The sequence below is a fragment of the Pyxicephalus adspersus genome, chromosome 9, assembly GCF_032062135.1.
Source record: "Pyxicephalus adspersus chromosome 9, UCB_Pads_2.0, whole genome shotgun sequence".
Taxonomy (NCBI): Eukaryota; Metazoa; Chordata; class Amphibia; order Anura; family Pyxicephalidae; genus Pyxicephalus; species Pyxicephalus adspersus.
In genome coordinates this window covers 3,938,037-3,964,317 of record NC_092866.1, presented here as the reverse complement: position 1 = coordinate 3,964,317, position 26,281 = coordinate 3,938,037, and the positions used below count along the sequence as shown (strand labels likewise).

Genomic DNA, 26,281 nt, shown 5'->3' with positions numbered 1-26,281 from the left:
AAGTACAGCCACATGGATCCTCTGTGTGTACAGGAGTCCCTGCCTGTCCCGGAGGGCGGCGGGGAGAATGTGTGGAGCAGTGACAGGTTATCGCAGGTAGTGTCTCTGGGGGGTCATGGTGTGAGACCTCCACTTGGGACCCCCCTCTGGTGGGTGCAGGAGTGACTGAGCAGGGGGTGTGATCAGAATGTCATGCATTCTATAAACCTTTCATCTTCATATTACAAACCTGCAGACCCCTCTGCCTCATCCGTCTCCTGAGTGGTCTCAGGACCGTCCATAGACTGCGGTGTCATCAGACATTGTTGTCCCTGGGTACCCCCTGATTGTACAATTAAAAAAAAAAGGGTGCAGCACCGTCCCCTAATTCTTGATCGCCTAGGCCAGAGGTAGGCAAACTCCGTCCTTTAGGCCAAATACGACCTAGCCAGTATTCCAGTCCAGCTCAACGCCCCTCTAAGGATTTATTGTTGGATCCGGCCTAATTGAATTGTTACGGTATCGCAAGTTCCCACGTTATCATCGAGTTCCCGCACAGTAACCCCAATTACTAAAGAGCAGAAGCAACACGCAGCTACCAGTCTCCGGAAGGTTGACCTCGAACGCTGTGTCTTCAACCCCGAATGGACTGACAAATTATTTTTCATCCAACGTTGCAACAAAGCCCAGTGTTTAGTGTGAAACTACATTGCGGATGAGCAGTAGACTGAGGTTGCTTGCTTGCAGTCATGTTAGGAAAAAACCTTTCCTTGGACACCTTGTTTCCTCTGGCCTAGTGTGCCTTCCTGACCTCCTGAAATGGCCTAGTAGTCCAAAAAGTTTGCCAACCCCTGGCCTAGACGATCGAAAATGAATGGGAGGGCAAAGCCTCCTGGGTGCTCCTGCACATGGGCATAGTACTGGGATGCGCAGAAGAAGCCTTTTCATGAAAAGAGAAACATTTGCTGATCTCACGCATGAGCAGTGAGTTTGGCAATTTTTTTCATCCTACGTCACCCAATCTCACGCCTGGGTTGGGTGACGTAGGAACAAGAACCCGGAAGAAGAGGCGAAGGTGGTGGTTCCCGGAGAATCGGCCCAAAGACGGATTACTGGACGAGGTCGGACCCGATAAAGGACACCTCTGGAGCGATCGGACTGCCCTGCGGGATGGAAGGTAAGTGCATCTTTTGTGTTCCAGATAATTTTGAGTTTAGTTCCTCCTTAATGTTCCCCCACCAAGACCCTTTTGTTGGCCAAAATGCCGCAGAAGCCACCTTGCCAGTGAACGTGCAATCACGGTGACAACTTCCTGAATTACCCAGCAGACAGAGAGGATGCTGGAGGTTCATGCTCTGTGAGTCGCCGCCATTGACAATATAGAAAGTGTGACACCGGCTTCAAGCTTTTATAAAGAAGATCATGTAAGCACAGGAGGACCATATCTGTAACCACATTTCTAATGTTTGATTTGAATCTTCTCTATTCCTGCAGATCCCTTTCCAAATCTTGAGAGGACACAGAGGTGCGGTGAGCTCCTGTCATTTCTGCTGCCAGGATACAAAACTTCTAACGAGCTCACATGATCAAACCGCCAGACTTTGGGTAAGTCATCACCCTATGGACACAGCCGTCTCTGACTAAAGCAGCTTCTGAATCACTGAGTCCAAACAAGCATGAAGCAAGCAAAGTCAATGTGAACTCCTCAACTAGGTTTTTCCAGAAGGGACGGATAGTAATGGCAGCCTAATGGCTATACCAGTCCATTACATTTCAGCTGGTTCCTAGGAAACAGAAGTTCCCTTTTCCATCCAAATGGGGTGCGGTGTTCAGTGGCTGCTGTCACTAAGGTGGCTAATCAATATTTTCATTATCTAACAGTAATATGTATTAACATAGGTACAGTAATATTAAAATGACACTAAACTAAAAGACAAAATTTGTTTAATTAGTCCCCATAAATCCCCTCTATTCTGTGCAGAGATCTATGTTTCCTCAATGCCTGTGGCTACAATTCATGCTGCATTCAGAATGTCTTCATTTGTACCCACCCCATTGTGCTGTAGATAGCTGGGACTACAAATGTGACCACTCCCAATAATGACACGCAATGCATGGAATCATGGGACATGGAGTTTTCTTGCACATCTTGACATTGCTGCTGCTCTGCTGCCCTCTAGTGTTCAAATCTCCATATAGGCTGACTTCATAAACCAACACTTTCTGATAAAAAAGACATAATATATATATATATATATATATATATATATATATATATATCCCACTGCATCTCCCATATATGGCGCTCTATATATATATATATATATATATATATATATATATGTGTGTGCTAGTTATTATTTATTTATTTAAATTGTGAAGACTGTAACTTTAGATCTCCTAGAATAATGGGGATTTCCTTTCTAGGATCTTTCTTCCTGCACTTCCATCTGTGACTATGGAGGAGAACACACGGCTCCTATTTCACAGTGCAGCCCAACACAGGATAACAGAAGGTGATGTACTGGTTGTAAATTATTATTTAGCTCTGACCTGGTACCTGGTGCCCATTCATATCCACAGTAGCTTCAGCCCCATTGCACTATCCTGGGCTGCTATGATTGGACACACAATATCACCCCACACATTCTGATTGGCCCATCACGACCTTATTGGTAATTAGAAATATGTGGGAACCTAAAGAGGACTGAAAAGTTCCAACATTATAAAAAAAAGCTGAAGCTTTGCCCAGGCAGAACTGCATACAGGTGTAGCAGGGGGACTTAGAGACCCTATCACCAACCTAAAAAATTGAGAAAAATCATAAAAAAATCATAAACACAGTTAGAAATATTTTAAATGCTTGCTTGCCATGTTTCATGATTTTATTTACTTGCAATGTTCCTCTTGAACTATCCTAGGAGAGTCATATATTTAGCACAGAGCTCCCTCCTTCTTTAATCCCATAACCCTGTTCTCTTTTGGAAGTCTTGTTAGTCTCTGTGCTGGCCCAGCTCTTCCAAACCCACCTTGCCCTCCTGGGGGCAGCAAAGTGAATAGTAATAGTGGCACTGAACTGGGTCTACTGACATCACATCCAAGATAGTGCCGCCAAGTGCCAGTTTTAGAGCTTTGGATGACTGCACAAAAGAGGTTTTTGTAGGTTAAAAAAAGTGGTTACCTGGTTTACTGACCATTATTATATAAATTTCCTTTTTACAACTATTTGGGTTACAGGCTTCTGACCCTGTACATGGTAGGTTGGTCATAGGTTGGGTCTTCTTCTAGAGTTGTTTGGCGGCTTCTGTCGATTCTGCTTCCTTTATATAATTTTCGGCAGTTCTGTCCATTTCCTCATCCTTGGTGGTCGGTATATTCACACAGAACACATTGTATCCTAATATGTTTTACAGAATGGTCACATCACATTGTATCCTAATATGTTTTACAGAATGGTCACATCGTCCTATGACAAAACGGTGAAGTTCTGGGATATGGAGACGGGCAAAGTTCTGGTATGTCTAACTTGTCACCTGAAGTAACATATATACAAGGTATATGAGCGTGGTGTATGTAAACCCCAACAGATCTACAGAGAACCACAATGTATATTAAATCACCTGTACCTCCATCCTGACACTTTGGTCAATTTGATACCAGCTAGAACATTGGCCGTCCAAAAACAAAGACAAAAACAAAAAATATAAATTTATATAAAAGACAATTTACAGGATCTCACATTTTTATGCAGGATGATGGGCTTGGTGGCGATATGGGCTATGGTTCTGTTACATTAGTCATATCTCTCTATGAATTTATTGTAGATCAACAGGTTTTTCTGTTCGAGAAAGAAGTTTTTTTTTAAGGGAGAAGAAATTAGAAGTTGATATTGCTGAAAAAAAATGTTCTTTATTTGCATTTTGCTGATATGTTAGCTGTGATTTTCAGGGTTCAGTGAACCTGGATGGTCTGGTGACATCTTGTAATGTCTCTGGTGATGGAAGGCTGGTGGGATGCAGTGTGGACGTAGACAATGCAGTGTATATCATCGACTTCACCACGGCCTCCAAAGTGCAACATATTAAAGGTAACAATGCTTTTTGTTGTTTTTTTTTTTTTGTGGAGTAGAACTGATTGTTTACTTTTATCATGACGGAGCTTGCTGGACCTAGTGCCTCGGAAATGGAAGATTTCCAACCAGAGGTGTACCAAGGGGTTGCCTATTGCAGCAATGCCATGGCTCTAGGACCAGGAAGGGGTGGAGAATAAAAAGTGGGCATGCTGGACTACATTGGCACTAATTATTATATTAACCTGGCAAACAGGTAACAACAATGGCAAATCCATCACTGCTGGCATGCGTAGTGCCTGGCCATCTCTTGTTTCGGGTTTGTGTCTGCTTCCAAGGCCTCCCAGCTCTACTGCATTCCAGATCTTCCCACTCTTGTAAGACCTGAGCAATTTGCCTGTGTGTATTGGACCTGCTCAGTTCTGTCTGTATGAATTCAAGGCATGCTCCTGGGGCTGGTAGGGAAAAGTGTTGCCTCTTTCCATCTCCCTCCCTCACCTGTCCTGGTAGTGGTGCAGAAAAGACAGGATGGGCATCTCCTTACATCACCTGTGTGTTTCTCAGATCCACTGGCCCTCCCACCAACTCTTTGGGTAAACCTGAGCCCCAAATTCCCCCCCTAATACAGCAAAACCCAACTGAGAGGCTTTCCTAACCAAACCTGGACATGGGGCATTGGGACCAGAGTCTTGGTTCCCCCCCCCCTTGGCAGGTAAGAATTTCCAGATTGGCCGCTCTTAGTCCTACCCAACCTAGGGGATGGGGAGCAAGACTGACACCTATGAGTGTGATGGGGGGAAAGTTGGGTCAGGAGTGACACCAAGAAGTGTATGCATGGGGGGAAATGGGGGTCGGGTCTGAGGAGACCCGACAGATGGGAGCTCCCAATGATTATTTGCTTATTCATTCCTACACATGTCATGACTTACATACTCTTGGTGGATTTTTACCAACACCTCTGCTCAGTCCACCATGGATCTGTGGTCTGCTGATGAAGCACCTTAAATTCCTTGACATTTCAATTATATTTAAGGATAAATATCCTGGCTCTTCAGATTCTCTCCTCCCCCTGTGTCTGCATCTGTATGTCATTTGCAACTCCTATTTATTGTACAACGCTGCGTAATATGTTGGCACTATATAAATACTGTTTAATAATAACAATATATGATTGGATTGCAAGTGAACCTCTACCTGTGTGTGTGACATGCCGGGCAAAGTGCAACCATACTGGCAAGATACCCAACCGACCTCCTTCCAAAGACAATGTGTCCTTAACATCATACATAATGAAATATGTTTATATCATTTATGTTTTACAGACCAGCACACTTCCACCATAACCCGATGCTGCTTTGACCCTGAAGGTCAGAGGGTTTGTTCGGTGTCATCAGACAGATCCATAATATTGTGGGATATGATCGCCCAGCGTACCACCATCAGAATTAATGGGTAAGAAGAAATATGGGCATCTTAGCAAATTATTGCTTAAGCTTTGCTTATCAGAACGGCCCGCATTAGGCCATTAGGTAGATTTTGAACCTGCTGAAAGTACATGGAGTTTTTTATACCTGCAGCAATCTCCTTAATGTATTCTGCTTGATTGCTGCTGGATTAAGTTCACTTATAGAGTCTATTATTTTTAATACTCCCAGAGCTGAGTCAGGTATAAAGGAGGGATGGTGAAGCACAAATAAGGAGCAGAGCTGCATAGGTAATGAGTTCAAATGATGCAGTGTATATATAATGGTAAATGATCACCAAAGTACTCACGGGCCCTGTTTTTTGGCAATACCTGGTCCTGAATGCTGCAGAGAGGTGACATCAGCACCATTCTTTGCAGAAATCACCTGTAAACTCAAATCAGTGCACCCAGGGGGGTTCAGTGATGCCTCTGGGACCCCAGGAAATGGTTTGGCCCAAGCAAGACTGGTCCTGAATTGGTGACTCTAGGTGGGATGGAGCCATTGAGGAAGTGAGCCAAAGCCTTTTTTCTTGATTATTGTTGGGCTGTGTTTCTGTAGTTAGGAATATATATATATATTTCCATATGTATATGGGAACTCAGGCTGGTAAAGCTTGAGCTAATAAGCCGTGCCTGGAATATCACAGCAATGCCAAACAAAATAAAAGTTCAGCAGCAAATAGCCATCAAGATGATCAAAGCCTACTTTACCCAAACAGAAAAATAATGCACTCCAATAAATCCTTTTATTATTATGATTATTATTATTATGATTATTATTAATAATAAACAGGATTTATATAGCTCCAACATATTATGCAACGGTTGCAAATGGCAGACACATACAGACAGTGACACAGGAAGAGGAGAGGATCCTGCCCTAAAGAGCTTACAATCTAGGAGGTGGGGGAAGTATCACACAATAGGAGGGGGATTTGGAGTGATGGGAAGTAGTGAGAGTTTAGGAGACAGAAGAAGACGGGTAGGTGAGGTTGAAACGTTGGGTTTTGAGTGTTCTCTTAAATGAGCAGAAAGTATGAGCAAGCGGAATAGGACGAGGAGACCATTCCAGAGAGTAGGGGCAGCTCTCGAAAAGTCTTGGAGCCTTACATGTGAGGAGGTTATGAGTAAGGAAGTTATTAGTAGGTAAATGGAGGATTGAGGGGGGTGCTAGGAGGGTATTTATCTATCGGGTCAGAAAAGTAAGTGGGGCAAGAGCTGTGGAGGGATTTGAAGGCAAAGCACAGGAGCTTGAAGCTCTTTCAAACAACTGAAACGCCAAAATGTTTTTCATACTTATTTTGTAGAGCCCATGGCAATGTTATCTCAGACTGCAGCTTCAGTAACAATGGACGCCTACTCTGCACAGCATCCTGGGATAAGTGTGTAAAGCTTTGGGATGTTAATACCGGAGAGTTCCGCCACAGTGGACCCAATACCCTTCTTCACGGACACATTGGGTCTGTCAGCTCCTGCATATTTTCTGAGGATGGTGAGTTAACCAAGTCATTGAATTGGTGGTCCAAACAAGGGCAAAGGGCCGTTAACCAGAGCAGCCAATAAAATTTTCACCTTTTTATATATGGCTACCATCGGGAAAAATCTAAATGGTTGCAAAGGGTTAATGCTCTTTCCTTGGTCAGGTGTGAATGGATCCCTTGCCAACCAATAAACCAATGAATGCTTCTTGCTATCTCTTTTTCCTTCTTTTCTAGGCTCCATCCTTGTATCAGGAGGATACGATAAAAGGATCATCATGTGGGATGTAAATTCAGCGTGCAAGAAGCTTGTCCTCAAGGTATTTATGAAATAAAAAAGGGTGAATAGTATAAATGCCAGGAGTCTGCCCCTTTTTATAATTAAAGTACATGTCTACTTTTACCTATACTTACACCTACCCACCCTTCATCATATCTTGGGCTTGAATGGGCTATGTACTGGGGATCTCCATTTAGAAATACAGATCAGTTTTACTCAATGGGGACTGAGGGGGCTATTAGCAGATATATATATTGTCAGAGTCCCATGTTGCCATAAGGTACATGGGGGGTGTAATCCCATGCTTCAGATATGTCGCCTCTGGCTGGGCCCTATCAGTCTCCTGACACTGATTTCACAGATATAGGGCCTCACTTTCTAATGATCTCTAAGGCTGGAGAGAATACACTTTTATCAGTGAAGCTGGGTAATTCAGCAAACTTGGAATGAATCTGGTCCAGGATTCAAAACATTTGCTAGCAATGATCTATTCTAGGTTTTCTGGATCACCCAGCTTCACTGATGAAAGTGTATCCTCCCCAGCATTGGAGAGCTTTATTAAATCAGACCATTGGACTCCACTTCTGGCTCCTTAGAGGACCCCTCTGTTAGATATCTAATAGGAAGAATTGGGGAATAATGCGTCTGTAGATGAGTATAGAGATTCAGGAGAAAAGCGGAGCATGCAGGGAAGTTTAGTAATCCTCCCCATGTATGCAGAGGGATCTGAAGAGATTGGCACCACTGCCAAACATAAAAAGTTAAAATGATATGTTCTAGGAAATAATACAAGTAATTGTTTGCCATGCACAGATGAAGCTACATGTCACACAGTTTAGGGGTTTTCTTTAAAGGGATAGGTCATTAAATATTTGGTTTCCTGTCACTCCATAGGGCCACACAGATTGGGTGCTGGATGTGGCGCTGAGCACCAATAAGAAATGGATTCTGTCTGCGTCAAAGGTGAGGTTCCTTGTAAACTGCACAATGTGTATTCAGCCAGTGTAGATCAGCCATATCCAACATTTTTTTTTATCCATGGGCCAGATTAGATTGCAACACCTGGAGGACCAATATTCACAAGAAATAAAAATAATGCAAAGCACTTTGTAATCAATGAGTAACAGAAAACCTTGTGGAGCATAATGTACGGAACACAATCTGGAAGGAGTATGTAACACTCAGTATAGTGAATGGAGTACCCCATTCAAATTGGTAATCAGCCCCTATTCATTGGCATTATGTGGTTAAGCGACTCCTCACATCGGTGGGCAGTTCAGTGCCCCTGTAGGTTGGTGGTCAGTAATAAAGTGCCCCTTACATTCAAAATATTAATACTCACATGAATTATGATATGGCACAATCGTCCAGATGAATGTTGCACAAATTGACTGTCTGTGCTCTATCTGAGCCTGAAAGCTACTGCCTGCCAACCTTCAGTGCTGGCACAGCATACTAGCTAGGGTAAAAAGCATGGGCAGAGGGTGAGACTGGTGTATACTGCTTCTGCAGTCACCTCTAATATCTAAAGAAGGCAGTCTTTGGCAAGAAATAATGGCGGCTGGCTGCAAAAATAGTCTGGGTGATGTGCCTGGTTAGAAGGGGAGAACACTGAATCCTGCAGGCTGTATGTTGGACAAGCCTAGTGTCGACACATGGGACATATGGGATGTAAGGGTTCTTTACATAAAAGCTGGGTTTATAACAAAAACCATAAATCATTCTCATTGTAAGTCACAGACAGGTCAGCATGCGGGCGGTAACTAGACCAATACTAAATACTGACTTTACAGCTGATTTCTCTCCCTTTCTCTCCACATGCAAGTGGAGTTCCTTTTTAAGTGACACGCTTTGCTATATGTGTGGTTACAATAGTCATATTAGATGTGTTCTCCTGCAGGATTCAACGCTGCGACTGTGGAATATAGAGAACTGTGAAGAGATCCCTGCCGTGATTGAGAATAAAAAAGCCATCGGCCCCCGACATGCCCAGGTGACATTTTTATGTGATTTTGAAGCAGCAGCAGTCTGTTAATGTGTTAAATGACGGTAAACCAGATTTTAGTTTATGTTCACCCTATGGAATATATTTAGCGACGTGTTCCTGCTGCATTATACACTTATACGGAGGTCACCCAGCAAGCTGGAAAATCTCAATGTCCCCGAATGAGCACCTGTCAGAAATGTTTATTTTGCCTCGTACCGGGGCCGTATACATTGGTGTGTGACTATCAGAGGAAGACAAAGCAGGATTGGCTCATCTTTGGGTACACTTTAATGATGAATGATAATCTGAATTCCAAAAGAAATGCCGACATTGTGCATTGTGTATTATAAAAATGGGGCCACCAGGTCAAAGGGCCCAACACCAGCAGTCCCAAACTTTGCCTGCTGCCTGCTAAACTTTGCCTGCATGACTACATTGGTAGAGTAAAGGGCCCTCTGCACCGATAGGTTCCGCCCATAAATGCAGGGGAACCTTTGCTCCCAAACTCCATGTGCACCCCATAAACCAGGAATCTTGGAAGATAAACTTCTATTATTTAGGAAATAATGGCGGCAACCCACTCCCTGCACCCTGGACCCTCCGATTTCCTAAACAGATACTGATCAGCCTTACTAGTTATGGTTCCCATGATGAGAAGTCTATCACCAGCCATTGTATTTCCCTTTTTTCCATAGAAATGTGAATCATTCATCATTATGCAACCAAATGCATGTCTGACATGGTGCCACCGTGGCACAGCTAGAATATGGCTGTCATGGTGGCTTAACCCAAAGCATGAATCTGTAATTATAAGTAGTCAATAAAAGAGGCTGCCTCCTTTTTTCATCTAATGTTTATATATTATTATTTATATTATTAATAAACAGGATTTATATAGCGCCAACATATTACGCAGCGCTGTACATTAAATAGGGGTTTTAAATGACAGACAGATACAGACAGTGACACAGGAGGAGGAAAGGACCCTAGCCACAAGAGCTTACAATCTAGGAGGTGGGGGAAGTATCACACAATAGAAGGGGGAAATGGAATGGTGGGAAGTAGGGTTTAGGAAACAGAAGAAGACGTGTAGGCAAGTTTGAAAACAAATGTGTATATATGATTGTATCTTGGGGATCTTTGGCATTTACCAAATCTAAGTGTCCCATGTTTCCTTCCAGTGTGAAGAATGCCAGAAGCCTTTCCCCATCATGCACTGGGACAATACCAACGTCACTCACAAGTGTGTTTTTTGTCGCCTCTCTGCCCCTTCCAAAGACACCGATCACTTGCCCCCTGTGCCTCCGACTGTCTCCACACCGGTATAATAAATTTATTTTTTGCTGGGGTTGTGTGTGATTGTTTTTGGGTAATGGCATGAAGAGGACATAACACCTTTTTTTCACCCCATGTTCTCCGAAGTGAATGCAACTAACACGGCCAGGCCATGAGAATGGAAAAAGAGGAGGCTACCATGGAGGAGGGACACAATTAAGAAATACATTTAAAAAATTCATTTGAAATAAGGTTAAAAGACTGAAGAATGAGAAATTCAGCAAAACCCCAGTTTGCCTGAATATACCAACTAAAAAAAAAGACTTCCTTTCCTTTCTTGACAATAATAAAATCATATAATAAAATACACGCAAAAATAAAAAAACACAAAAAAAATTAAAAATTCTGCTTAAAAACAACCCAAAGAATTGTTGGAATCATCTGGCATGCCCTGACCTGGGAAGATTTTACTAGCACCAATCTTGCAGTCTGTGTGAAAAAAGCAAAAAAAAAAAAAAAATCAATAAATCAAAAAAATAAAATATATACAAGACTAATAAATCTATTACTACCTTTGTAAACTGCAGTACCAGCATTCTCCAGCAGAAGTGCTCGATGTCATCTGATTGTAGAGGCTGGAACAGCGTGCGGCGCCGTGGCTTAGTTGGTTAAAGCGCCTGTCTAGTAAACAGGAGATCCTGGGTTCGAATCCCAGCGGTGCCTTTTGATAGCAACCTTTTTTTAACATCTTCTGGTATTTTCTGAATGTATATTTTCTTTATCTAAGCACCAATTGATACTTATTAACATTTCCCTTTCCCCTTAGGTGTGTGGCAGTTCATAATATGGTATAGCTTAATTCTTTATTTACACAAAGGCTTTTTTTTTTTTAAACTGAAATCTTAAAATTATATCTAAATAAAGATAAATGCTCAGCAAATATGAGAAATTCGGTAAATAACCTTTTTACCAATACCACGTGACTGTCTTTGCTTTGTACAAAATCAGCAAATGATAAAAGATCGCCATCTCGTGGTGAAATAGAGGTAATACAGCCCTCTGTGTTTCATGGTAGAATAGAGCAGAGTAACTGCTACTGATTTTAGGGATAAGTTATGTGTTTCAGTATTTTTAATTAGATTTTATTCAATCTGATTCAAACGTTTAATGGAACCTGAGGATTAATATTTTTTATTTTACTAATTTATTTAAAAATAATATATTTTTTTTGCACAGCTTGCCCATCCATCCTGTTGCTGCTATTGCTCTTCTAGGTTCCATGACACCCAATGTTTGCCAACCCTCCCCGTGAGCTTAGGCTGTCATGAGCCCGCCCCCTGCGGTAAGGACCGTCCACTGCTGAAAGTTTACAATCACCGACATTGTTCTTTGTTATATTTACCAGATGTCTTCTAACCTTACTTTAAAGGTTGCAGCCCATTATAGGTAATGGGCGGCAAACTTTTGTACTTTTTCTATTTTTAGAACCCAAAGGCAAACTGCAAAAAAAAAACCATGGGATTGGGTATTGCAATAGGGACGTGTAGCCATGCAGAAAGGTAATTTTTGAGAAAACAACATTGGTAGTTTATGTTTGGATTTTTTTCTATTACAGCAGCTGTACATCAATCTGATTTAATTCAAATTAAAAATAAAATTCCTTTTTAGGATACTTTTACCAAGCAGTATTAAGCCTGAAAAGGGTGCTGGCACATCCCTCTGTTTGGTATTGTAACCCTGTTGACCGTAATTGATAAGTTGACCAGATATTAGGGATACTTTAACATTCATCCTTGTGAACCTGGTTGTTTGTGAAAACTTTGAGCAGCTTTATTCATAGAATCAATTTGTTTATGTATAAAGAATACGACAAGAAGAGAAAAGGAGGGTTTTTTGGCTCTAATATATTAAAAAATTTAAAAATACATACAAAAATTTATATAACACAATCAGTTTATTGCAAATGTACAATCTTATATTAAACCGCTTGTAGGACCCTCCCTCCACCTGTGTTAAATTCATACAGCAAGGATGGGGGTCTTTTTACTTCAAAACTAGACAATGGTGTATGTTATTATTGTTGAGCTCATACAGTATATTGTTGTTATTTGTTCCTTAATTCCCCACGCGTTTCGCCCTGCTGGGCTTCTTCAGGGGAAGCCTTGGAAATTACAATAATATTCATAATCTATCATGTAATCAATGAACATATGAAATGTTGTAATTATATAAACCATATACTTCACATAATAGACATTATTTCAAACTCTGTTATGATGTCGATACCGTAAATATCATTGTTGGTCATATCCATATTCATATCCTTATCAGCTTCATTCCTACCGAAGGGCAGAAGAGGAGAAACCGTGCAAATGGAGTGGATACCCAAAGCACAGAGGAGGTCTGAATGATAGTAGGGATCCAGACAAATGAAGAAGAGGCATATACACAGCCCAGGTTTTATTGATTGTTCCTCCTGGTGGTGGAGCTGCCATTGAGGGTCAAGTATTCGTAAAGTGTGGCCCCTGGGATCACATTGGTGGAGGTATCTGGTTACTGCAGATGGCCAGGACTTAAGGGCACAAGTGTATGTCCAACATGACCCAAATTTACCCCTGGACCACCCCTGTCCCCTCTAGCATTATTCTTTCCTTTAGTAAGAAATAGATTTTAATATGACAAATTCTCACAGGGGCAAAATTACACCCCAAGAGATCTCATCTACATTTCCCTTCCCTTGGAGCCAACATGCAGCAACATGGAGACTGTGTGCATGTATTGCAAATGTACTGAATGAGTTTTTTTAGCATTGATATAAACTTTAGGCAAGCTGAAGCTCGGGGGGTCACCAAAGTATAAGACAGAAGAATAGTCAGGAAGCATTGGCATAAAATCGAGGTCTGGACATGCAAGGCCGGCAACGAATGATCTGTAAGTTGTCCCCATGGGCTGACAAGATGTGCAAAATGCAGCTCCAGAAGGCAATAAGAAGCTCAGCTAGTCGAGAGACCAATTTGCACTTTGGACCTTGGCAAAGCCAAGGTGGACAGGGTGCCTGAGGGCATAAAGTGAATGATGGTGCAGATGGTTTGGGATCTGGGCAGGGAGCCAATATGGAGCAGAAGTTGCACCAAAGAGCGGTAAGAAGAAAATTCTGCATGCTGAGCCAGCACAGACCAATCAGGAGAAATGGGCACCAATCTTGGCACTGGATAACCTCCTGTCTTGGGGGTGTTTCTGTGTGGCAATAGCATGCTGAACCAGCACGGACCAATCAGGAGCAATGGGGCACCAAAGCAATTGCACCAAAGCGGGGTAAGATAAAAATTCTTCATGCTTAGCTAGCACAGACCAATCAGAAGTAATGGGGCACCAATCTTGGCATTGGATATCCTGCTGTCTTGGGGGTGTTTTGGTGTGGCAATAGCAGAGGTTACTTATCTACGTCCATCATTCCTAGATGAAAGTGGCCGTCTCTTGGATTTAGGTCAAGCAGCCCCAGAGCCCAGGAGATGCATCAGCCTCTGCGCCTTCTGCTCAGACTCCTATAAATCGGCAACTCTAAATTTAGACTAAAACTGGCACCTCAGCTAAAAAAGCCGCACGTGTCCCAGCTAAATTTAAGGATTAAAATGCTCCAAGGAAGTTGTGTCTATTAGAACGAATGTGTGCTACAAACCATTTCTAATCCCTGCATTCATTTACAGACCCGGGAACAGAGTGTCCCAAAAGCTGCGGCTCAGCCGGCTATCAGCTCATACAAATAAAATGCTCCAAGAATTTGTGAGCGCAGAACGCCGCCAAAAAGCTACAAACACAAAAATGGCCGTACGTGCCAAAATATTTGTAATGCTGTTCAGTGGTTCTTGTGATTCATACAGGCTAAATGAAATAACTAAACAGAAGAGGAAAAAAGCTTGAAGCTGAGAGATCCAAAGGGAGGAAATGTTTGTTTTTGAAAATATTATTGTAGTCCCATTGATGAAGATGCCGAAGTTCAGAGGAACTTTTGCAGAGTTTTGTATGGAACGGTCCTGAGGGTGCTGGACCGCATGTGATGTACAGTATGTAGTCCCTGCAACGGATGGCCCAACAAAACCAGTGCAGTGAGGTGGACAGTCCCCAATACTACACTGATGCTTTTTAAAAATGTATTCCAAGCGCATAATGTTAGATAGGTCAAAATGCCAACATTTTGGGGCATCACAGGTCCATTCATCAAGGTGACCCGGGGACCTAATGAAGGGAACCTAAGCGTCCTGATCTGTATGACATTATGTGTTTGGAACCAGTGATTGAAAGGCATCCTTCGAGTGTTGATGACTTTCCTCTTCATAACTCTCCAATGAAAACACTTTTAAAATGGCGAAGGACTACAGTAGAATGTAGGAGAAGAGAACAGGGTTGAGGGTTTTGGTGGTGGTGGGGTTGCTCATTGGAGGTTTTGGTGGTGGTGGGATTGGTCAATGGAGGTTTTGGTGATGATGGGGTTGCTCATTGGAGGTTTTGGTGGTGGTTGGGGTTGCTCATTGGAGGTTTTGGTGGTGGTGGGATTGGTCAATGGAGGTTTTGGTGATGATGGGGTTGCTCATTGGAGGTTTTGGTGGTGGTGTGGTTGCTCATTGGACGTTTTGGTGGTGGTGGGGTTGGTCATTGGAGGTTTTGGTGATGATGGGCTTGCTCATTGGAGGTTTTGGTGGTGGTGGTGTGGTTGCTCATTGGAGGTTTTGGTGATAGTTTGGAAGTTCAATTGACGTTTTGGTGATGGTGGGGTTGCTCATTGGTGGTTTTGGTGGTGGTGGAGCTGTTCATTGGTGGTTTTGGTGGTGGTGTGGTTGCTCATTGGAGGTTTTGGTGATGATGGGGTTGCTCATTGGAGGTTTTGGTGGTGATGAGGTTGTTCATTGGAAGTTTTGGTGGTGGTGGGGTTGCTCATTGGAGGTTTTGATGATGAGAGTGTTGTTCATTGGTGGTTTTGGTGGTGGTGGGGCTGCTCATTTGAGGTTTTGGTGGTGATGGAATTGTTCATTGAAGGTTCTGGTGGTGGTGGGGTTGCTCGTTGGAGGTTCTGGTGGTGGTGGGGCTACTTGTTGGAGTTTTTGGTGGTGGTGGGGTTTTTCATTGGAGGTTTTGGTGGTGGTGGGGTTGTTCATTGGAGGTTTTGGTGGTGGTTAGGTTGCTGATTGGAGGTTTTGGTGGTGGTGGGGTTGTTCATTGGGGTTGTTCATTGGAGGTTTTGGTGGTGGTTAGGTTGCTGATTGGAGGTTTTGGTGGTGGTGGGGTTGTTCATTGGAGGTTTTGGTGGTGGTTGGGTTGCTGATTGGAAGTTTTGGTGGTGGTGGGGTTGCTCATTGGAGGTTTTGGTGATGGTTGGGCTGCACCTTGGAGGTTTTAGTGGTGCTGAGGCTACTCGTTGGAGGTTTTGGTGGTGGTGGTGGGGTTGTACGTTGGAGGTTTTAGTGGTGGCGAGGTTGCTCATTTGAGGTTTTGGTGGTGGTGGGGTTGTACATTGGAGGTTTTGGTGGTGGTGGGGTTGCTCGTTGGAATTATTGGTGGTGGTGGGGTTGCTCATTGGAAGTTTTGGGGGTTGTGGGGCTGCTTGTTAGAGGTTTTGGTGGTGATGGGGTAGTTCGTTGGAGGTTTTGGTAGTGGTGGGGTTATTCATTGGAGGTTTTAGTGGTGGTGGGGTTGTTCATTGGTGGTTTTGGTATTGGTTTTCTGTCACTGTAAGGGAAATCCAAATTGATAAAGTTATCACCAGAACCAGGTGAGGAAAAATCTTCCAATGGAGACACTTTTAAAATGATAAAGGACTATGGTAGAAGAAGAAAGTAGGGTTAGGGTTGGTGGTTTTGGAAGTGGTGGGAATGTTCATTGGATATACTTTCTAGTTGTATATTCTGTCCATTTGTTTCTCCTTAGGTGGCTATCCAGAGGACCATGGTCTTGCATAAGCTTGTGCCAAGTACATCTGGAAGGTAGAAAGGTCCAGAAAGGCTGTGTGGCCTCCACAAAAGATTTCTCAAAAGAGACAAATAAGGAAAAAAGCCAACGCATTTCAGGGCCTGAGCACCTTCCTTTATCAGGGCTACATGAGGTTTGTGTTTAGGTTTGCGTTCTTGTTGTATAGTTCTTCTGTCACAGAAAGGAAAACCACCAGAACAAGAGGTAAGGGGACATCTTCCAGTAGGGACATCTGTTCCTGTGATAGCTATCTGAAAGGGTAAATACCCTTACTTAGTATAATCTTCAACTCACCTAATGCATCTTGGAGGAAATATTTGGGGACAAAGACTGCTGTGACAGGGTGTGGCCCATCTGTTGCAGAAAATTGACTAGCTGTGCTAGAAGAACATATAAAGATATAAAGTCCTTATTCAATTTTATTCAGATTCTTATCATCAAAAGCCAACGCATTTCGGAGGTTCAGTGAGTCCCTTTTTATCAGGGCTCATGGTTGTTTGACAAAATGGACCCTGGACTGATAAGATATAGAGATCCTGTGGGATAATAAGTCTTTTTGTCATTTCAGGAACCCAATCATGTTATTGGTTCAGGACGGGTTAATAGTATCAATCCCTGAAGAAGGGGGCTATGAACCCCAGAAACGCGTTGGCTTTGTATGACATGTAAGTATGAATGAAATTGAACCTGTACTTTATGTGGTCCATTTTTTGCACTTTGTTTCATGTACACCCAGTTCATTGGTCACCACAAGAGATAGAGCATCTTAAGGAGGACCTGACTAAGGAGTTCACTTTAAGAGATCTAGCCCCATGCACCCCTTTAACCCTACCGGACCAATCAATAGGGTGACAGGGATGGTTGACCTTTCCTAATCTTGAATCAGCAATGTAAAAACCACCATCAGATATCGAAGAATGTGACCGGACCTGATGCCTGTACTGAATCCTCAAATCTGTATCCCAATCTCAGTAAAAGTCCTTGTTATCAGATTCTTCTCTTATACTCTCCACCCCTTGTATACAGCACCAGGGTGCAGTGCTATACCCTGTACAGTCTATAATTACCAATGATCCGACTGGTTCTCTTTACTCTTGGCAGCAGTAGTAGAGAGCACAGATGTTCCATATTTCCCATGTCAGATCCCTTACAATTCCCATGGCCGTGGCTCCTAGTAGTTCCCATGGTTTTAAAGCCCTGTGGATAAAAATAGAACATTAACTGTTTTTGCATTAGGCTCCTAATCTGTGTCCTTGGTGAGCGTAACCCCTCCATATCTGATATACCTCTATTCATGGAAGTTAAATACGGAAAGATTATATATCATTTTTGTTTCAAAGAATAGTAAAGGGCCACAAAATTTTAATTTCACATTGTTTCAAAGTTATTTACATCATGCATCATTCTCGTTCTTAAAGACACAGCAGGTGAAACTATTGCCTTTATTTGCAGACTTTGTTTCAGAAGTCTAAAGCCCAACTTTGTGCCCTTAGTCCCACCCCTGAGGACCACCTACCAAGCTTGACACCCTTTTGTGTATTTTATACCACCCCAGAGGATTATCTGCTTGAGAACAGAGTGTTTATATAACCCCACCCCAGAGGACCCCCTTCTCCACTTGACATACTCCTGTCTACTTTATACTACCCCAGAGGATTGTCTTCTTCGTTTGACAGCCCTGTGTGTACTTAACACCACCCCTGAGGATCCTCACCACTTTGTTAGTCACCCCTGTGTGTATAATGTCCCCCACCGGAAGACCACCCATTCTACTTGATACCCGTATATCTACTTTATACTACCCCAGAGGATTGCCTTCTTTGTTTGGCGCCCCAATTCATCTTTAACACCACCCCAGAGGACCACCTATTCCACTTGCCCCCCTGTGTGTGTTTAATATCACCCCAGAGGATCACCGGCTCTGCTTGACATCCCATGTCTATTTTAAACTACCCCTGAGGATCCTCTACTTTGTTTGACACCCCTGCGTGTGTATAACCCCCCCACCAGAGGACCACCTATTCTACTTCTACCCCCCTGTGTCTTTTTTATTCCACCCCAGAAGATTGTCTATATTGCTTGACACCCCTGTGTGTACTTTATACCACCCCAGAGGACCACCTAGTTTGCTTGACACTTTGTATGTATATAACACCACCCCAGAGGTCAATGTACTTCACTTGACACCCTTGTGTGAGTTTTATACCACCCCAGAAGATTGCATTGCTAGTGTGTATATAATGCCACCATACAGAACCACCTATTCCACTTGATACCCTTCTGGGTGTTTTATACCTTCCCAGAGGATCTAGTTCATTTGACACCCTTTTTGTGTACTTACCACCACCCCAGGGGACCCTCTATGCCACTTTACACCGCTGTGTGTATTTAGCACTGCCCAAGAGGAACCACATATTCCACTTGACACTCATGTGTATTTTTATTACACCCCCAAAAGAACCACCCACTTTGTTTGACACTTTGTGTATTCCTAACCGCACCCCAGATGACCACTTGACAAACTTGTGAGTATTTTATACCTCTCCAGAGGATTGTCTACTTTCCATGACACACCTGTGTACTAAACACCACACTAGGGGACCACCTATTCCAATTCACTCCCTTCTGTGTTTTTTTTACCACCCCAGAGGATCCTCCACTTTGCTCGACCCCCCTGTGTGTACTTAACGCTGTCCCAGAGGGCCACCTATTCCATTTACTAGCTCAGGGTGTATGAATATATTTTGTTTCTTTTTATACCTTACCTTGCTAGATGTCTTCACGTTGGCCATGTGACAAACAAATTTTGCAATCCTGGACCATATCCATTACAGGTTTGTTGGATCACCCAGATTCACCCATGATAGTCTATCTTCTCCAGTCTTGGAGAGCTTTGATAAATCAGCGCCACTGCACTAACAGTTGGTTCTCAGTCTCTTGGGCTGAATGACGCTGGGTGTGGTTCAACATGGAAGACTGGGGACATCGTGTGGCAGAGATGAGGTACTGCATGGGGTAGTTAGGGAGAAAAGGTGAGTATTGCAGCCTTTTTAAACCTCCAGATGGACACGAGAGTGGGGTTTAAGTGGGATTTATGTTTTCCAATGCACAGAGGACTTTCTGTCTTGTAATTTCACAGCATGCTACCAACTGCCATATTTATAGTGGACCTCCGCCCAATTGATAAGCCTTAATGAGCCTTAATGAAATACTTACCTTTCCGGCTTTTCTGCCCCATCCACGCCTGGAACAGGTAATTAAGATGAGAATATATTTCATAATTAATACCATTTTATTTTTTTATGCCTTGGATTGAAGCCGAAACCCATATGGCTGCTGTCATAATAATTGTGCAGCCATCTGTCGAGAGTGGAATGTGGATTAATTAATTTTTAAAAACCAGATAATGACATGGGGCCCGAATATGAGTGACGGCTCCATCCTCATTGCTTGCATTCCCGGCTCTTATAATGAACAGGTGTTGCTAGGCAACAAGCTAAGAAGAACGATGAAAGGTGCATTAAAGGCGGTCGCGGGTCTCAAAGCTGAGGATAAAGAACTCACGATACACTTGCTTTGTAGGGTCAATAGATAAATAAATTATGTTTTTTTTGTGTTTTTTAAAGGACTATTTGCAAAAATTGCACTGTGAATATTTACTGGGTATCTATTCATGGGTATTATATGGCAATTACTTTCAAGAATCCACCTTACGTACAATGCTGGCACTTACTAATTAATGATTACATAGCTTGTGTTTTTAAAATATAGCTGGGAATCTGCTTTGAAAAGATAACTCTGGCTGCACTACTCGACTCTTCTGCAGAGCTGTCCCCTGCAGTAAATCAGTCTACCACTAGATGTCCTCAGTCTGCATTGAATTATGTCCAGCAGTATTTAATAGGGCTGATGGCATCCTGTAAATGCAGCAAAACATAACCCATGACCTTGATGCCACTCCCTAAAAAAAGTTTTTTGATAGGGTTGAGGATATGGAAGTTATCAGGGGTCCAATAGGAAAAAAAAAAGATGCAAATGTGTGCTTAAAGTGTGCCCATGTATGTAAATTGCTAATGATCAAAACCTTTGAAGTATCACTGTACATACCAGCAGGAGAAGAATAATTCTGGAGTCATTATTTAGGGGGAGCTCTATATTAATGTGCTGGAGAAGAATTCAAAGCGACACCTATGGGCAGTTTTGAGTTTTGCACTTCTTCACCACACATAACTTTAAGTCATTTGGTATCTATTTACCCAACATAGCCCTTAGGAATTTGCCAAATATTTGAGAATTGGACTGTAATTGTGCACAAATATTTTAATGAAAAATAGTTTTGAAAGCAGTAAAGCAAAAATTGTGCATCTTCAGCATTTGAAGCTACCATATTTTTATTCTAAAGGTTCCCTGCTTTTAGAAAATATATATTTTAGTATTTGTAAGAAACTTTAGGCCTAAATTGTATCTAAATGTATTTAACATGTGTACAATAAAAAATGCTCCCTGTAGGCTGCACAGGTGATGACCATATAAGGCAATACAGTCCATATATGGATATATTTTGTAGCACATTATATACAATGTAATATATATCATTGTTTTCTTTGTTATATGAATTTAGTGCACAGCAAGAAAAATGTGATTTCCTTCAAGCTAAATAGATTCTGGGGAATCACTGAGATCAGATTCAGGTTCACCGAGTTTGGAAATCAAACTGGAAAATCTCTTCTTAACACTTTTCAGCTTTCGGATCAATATCGCTTCCTGTGGGGCGAGACATTTCCATGCGTGGTATGATTGTTATTGAACATGTGAGCACATTCACAGCGCTGTTTCACATTCATATTTGTACAGCGAGGAGTGAAACAGAACAGCTCAGAACAGCAATGTTTTAATTTGCAAAATGAGCTAATGAGTATGGTTGGGATTTGTTATAATTGTAAAATGATTTGTAGCCAGATTTGTGATTCAGATCACTTTGCAAAGTCTCTGACTTCTTTTTCTCTCTTCCCTTAAGCCATATACTTTAGTCACCGACCTGTCTCCAGCCAGCTGATTGGATGATGAAGGTGTATTCATTAACTTTTTCCTCTAGTGAGCATGAATCCTTTGTTAGACTGACAGCAAGATGTGATATTACTGGTATTGGATTTCCAGATGCATTTTTTTTAAGAAGCAAGAAGTAATTGAATTATTTTGAAATTTAACTTTAAATTCTGGAATTCACAATTTTATAACTTGTGCTCTGTCTGTATAACAACTTCTTTAATCCCCTTGGAGAGGACAGATCAGCAATGTTGGCCAGTCAGGAATTCTTGTTTTGCACGGTGCTGTTATTTTAACACTGCGAACATGATTGCAGAAATGGCAATGGTGATCTGATTGGCATATCACTGCGCTGCTATTTCTTTATCATCCAATCAGCAAGTAGGGGTGTGTTTTTGACCAAGTTGTACTGCTTACTTGCCCTGGAGGTCCAGGAGATGGAAATACTGTTTGACTTGACTGTGTTGATCACCAGACCCCTATTGGAGCTTAGTGCCCCTTAAGACTTGCAATGGAAACCAGTGCAACAAGATGTTCCCAGACACATTGCAAACTGCTGCTTTGTGGTCAGGAGATTGCACCGCAGGTAATGAATTTGCATGCTTTTGCCCTTCCAGGTGTAGTTGTGGTGTGGTTCTTCCTCCAGAGAAGGAAAAGCAACTGTGTGGCCAAAAGCAACTTGTTGCTTTCAGGAACTGCAGCACAAACCACCAAAACTGCTTGCAAATGCATGCACAAAATGGTTCACAAACTCTTCCATTCAGTTGAATAGGAGCAGTTGGGACTATGGCTGAGCCTGCAGCAGACCACTACAGCCAACTGCAAGTCTAAAAGTCTCTTAGGTCAGGTTCAGACCTGCAGTGGGATCAAGCAATCCTGCGCAACTTCAGGTAGCTAATACCTTGCCCGCTGCTCGAGCATTTCAGCACAGTGCTGGTTCTTAAAGAATCAACATCTGCAGATTTGACAGCAGGCAGAGAGCGGTTCTGTACTGCTCATTGCTGCCCCTATTCATTCTACATGGGGATGCCATAGGTAGAAGCTACTTGTAATGTCTCCCCCCAGGGGTAAAGTTTCACTGGCATGAGGAAGCAGCAACCTCACCGCTAACCTGACCATAGCCCTAATGCCACCCTCAAGCTGTGCAGCCCTTTGCAGGAGCCTTGTGGATCTATACAATAAATGCGCCGGTATTTTGGGGTTACTTGCGGCCACGATCAATCTGCAACTCGCAGAAAAGTGGCGCACATTGTATTTGAGTGGCGGTCAACCTACGCGTCGGTAAAGCGGCAAAACTTCAGTTTTCAGTCTAGGAACAATACATGTAATCAGAATCTTTAGAGAAGGTCATTTTCATGTTTTGGTGAAAACAGGGAATTGAATTCTTCTGTCTCATTCTCCAGGTTGGAGTGCTGGGTGAATGTCTCCGCCATCAGAGCGCGTGGGAGGATTGTCGTCTATAGGAAATCAACTGCTAATTAACTGGCTTCACTCTGTGTTCCCTCTGAGTCACTCATGTACCCAGCAGAGAGAAGGAAAGCTTGCCAGGAGGAAAGATGGAGACAGCCATCGCTTCACAGAGAGAGGAAATGATTTATTTATTTGGCCGAAATATTCCGTGCAGTCTTATGGAGCAGAAGGAACATTGGCTGTAGTGCCCTGCACCTGGAGGAGTGCCCACAGGAGCTCACCTTCCCTATCACCAAATTTGGATGGAAGCTGATTCACCTACCAGAGAATACAACAATATCATCAATACAGGAAAAGTAATTACAAAGTAAATGTAAGTATCACTGATGAGTCAAATACTAACTATAATACACTGTAGTACTATAAGCCCTCCTGCAAAGAGGTATATGAATCCGTATTCAAGCACAAAATTTTTTATATCCACTTAATGCCATCACAATTCCGAATATTATCTTGTTTAGTAGCAGTGACATCAATAATGTGCTGTACATAGCCTGTGCAGAGCTGTGGGAGGGGCCCAACAGACCCCCCCACTACAGGCTGCCTGCAGATAATTCCAGCAGGGGGCGGAGACATGACCAACCACCAAGTACAAAGAGATGGAGCAGCAGTGACCGGTCTTTATTACAGGAAGTCAAAATTACAAGATGGATTATTGCACTGATCTGGAAGAAATACACAAGGTAGAACACACATGGCAATATTTGTTTATATTGGCGTTCAGATTTAAGCACATATTTGTCTAGAGAATAGTTATCCGGTGCACCCAGAGATCACAGAGCTTGCTGCTGTGAATACCCCTTCTTCCCCAGTGCAATTCACTGTCTTTCTGCTGGTCCTATCACCAATCAGATTTGTAGGTGATCGATGGCACCTTTTACACAAACCCTTTGCCATATTAGGTCTTCTGTATTTGAGAGACAAAAAGAAGCCTGCAGGGGGCGTGTTTCAGAATTCCTCCATTGCAATAAAAAGGAGGACAGCAAATGGGTTAAATACAGCAATGGGTGAAATAATGAATTCCGAGCTAGGAGACCTCAGTGCCAGTGATGGCTGGAGTGACTTTAAGCTGTCCAGGCATGGGATGTAAAATGGAAAAATAAAGATGGAACCAAAAATAGGACAGACTGATTTTTTTTAAAGATCTACAGTTATAATTAAAAATTTCCAGTATGGGAATAGTTTTATCATAGAGGTAGGGTCAGAAAGGAATCCCTGGCTTGACCACAGCTGCCCCGGGGTGGGGGTGAGGGATGTGCCATTCTGCATTTCTCTGGTCCAAAATATTCTATTTAGGAATAAGCCAACACCATTTATCTTTTTTATTTCTGTATCTTTGAGGAACACAACAAAACCACAAGCAGATCAGTGGTGGCAACGTAACCCAAAACCCAAAAGCTCCAATCAATCCATGATACCTACCTGGGCTTGTGGCACAGTTCTGTCCTCATCTATCAAGGCCATTAAAACAAGAACAATCTGTTTTGCTTTTAGCAACTTAAATGATTTTCTTCCATGCAAAAAGTACGGCTGGCATATGGCTGTGCCAACCCAATGTGGCCCTTTAATGCAATGGCGCTGGGTGCCATTGGATCGTATTGGTGCTCTTACCATTGAGGCTGGAAATGTTAAATGTTTGCACAAATATTTGCATCCTGGAGTCGCATAAACCAACTCCTGTTACTTCTTCCAACACAAGTGTATCTGCCAGCTTATGGTGATTGGCAATGGAAATCCAAAATGATCATCACCCTCTTCCTGTTCTTGTCTTTTCTTCTTTTTCCTTTCTTTCTTTTCCCATTTTTTAATTTTGCAAAGGCGATAATTTAGGAATGCTCATTTGTTCTAGCTAATGCTAGACAAGTAATGATTGTGTATTGATATAATTGATTCGAAGGTTTAGAAAAACACAGGAGTATTTGTAATCTTGTCTTTGTTCCTGTGAATTTGTATGTACTTCATTATGTTCTGACATCATTCTCTTATTGTTTAACACATGTTTTATTTGTTTGTTTGTTTTTTTGTGATCCTGCTTTGTTGTATTCTTATAAATGTTAAAATCTTTAATAAAAATTTTCATTAAAAAAAAAAATGTTCATTACCCACCAGCAACCCTTAAACTTGAGGATTGGGGGTTATCATCTGTGTTGGACTAAAGGCTCATTCACACCATTGCATCACCGTCAAGCAACACCGCATGTGGAAGCCTAAACAAGATGCAATTTTAAATGACACCGGAATGCATCTCCAGAATTCAGGTGATAGAATCTGATGGAGAATCCAACATTAGGAATTGTCATCAGAGCCATAAGTGAAGGACAATGCTCCAATGGGGACACCGATTACAGGGGCAACTCACTGGGGTGATGGGTTATTCCCTTTTCTTCTGAATTCCTGTTGCATCTTTAGGATAGGAAGTAATAGGAAAAAGCAATAAATAATAATAACCTGATAGGGAATTTAATCCCTTCTTGCTCTATAGCTAGAAGTAGTTTGTCACATTCAAATTAATTAGTTCTTGTGATGTTGACAATGTTTTGCAGCCTTCCAACCTTCTTCATCAGTTCATACAAAAAATATTTTTGGCTAGTCATTCACTTTAAAATAAGAATCCTTTTCTTGGTATGTTAGCATTGTGCAGTGAGCCTGCCGCTGGCCCATGTAATGAAAGTGTGAACTGTTGCATTCTTATTTCAAGTTACAGAAAATGGACAGATCCCTCCGGCAATCAGCTGCGACGCTGTCTGATTTTCACATTTTATTAGTGTCATGGAAAGAAAAGGGGAGTCTGCAGCTGCATACCATCTATTATTATTTTTATGCAGTATTTATATAGCGCAGACATATTATGCAGCGCTGTACAAAGTCTGTAGTGATGTCACTAGCTGTCCCTCAAAGGGGCTCACAATCCAATGTCCCTACCATTGTCATATGTCTTTAATTCAAAAGTGGGGAGAAGCCAATTAACCTAAATGCATGTTTTTAGAATGTTGGAGGAAACACAAGGAAAACCTGCAAACTCCATGCAGATAGTGTCCTTGATGAGATTTGAACCTGGGACCCAGCGCTGCAAAGACCACCATGCTTCCCTCGATGCCATATACCGGTAGTTGCCATGTTGGTATCATATGCTTCACCCTGTCTATCCTTCTATATCTCATGCTCTTCATTCCACCATACCCTTATCATTGTCCTCTTCTTCACCCCACCATATCCTTATCATTGTCCTCTTCTTCACCCCACCATATCCTTATCATTGTCCTCTCCT

General features: G+C 42.3%; 1 protein-coding gene and 1 non-coding gene across 2 annotated transcripts; both read left to right on the top strand.

Annotated features, from left to right (window-relative positions):
* Positions 1-12: 12 nt before the first annotated feature.
* On the top strand, positions 13-10,606 carry WDR88 (WD repeat domain 88). Its single transcript, XM_072422405.1, has 11 exons — positions 13-96; positions 1,474-1,584; positions 2,407-2,495; positions 3,431-3,494; positions 3,928-4,066; positions 5,371-5,500; positions 6,821-7,005; positions 7,229-7,311; positions 8,166-8,234; positions 9,172-9,264; positions 10,440-10,606. Exons 1-11 carry the CDS (start codon positions 13-15, stop codon positions 10,584-10,586), a joined length of 1,194 nt encoding a protein of 397 aa, XP_072278506.1. The 3' UTR covers positions 10,587-10,606.
* Positions 10,607-11,182: 576 nt separating this feature from the next.
* On the top strand, positions 11,183-11,256 carry TRNAT-AGU (transfer RNA threonine (anticodon AGU)). The gene has a single exon. It is a non-coding gene; the product is annotated as a tRNA-Thr (tRNA).
* Positions 11,257-26,281: the final 15,025 nt, after the last annotated feature.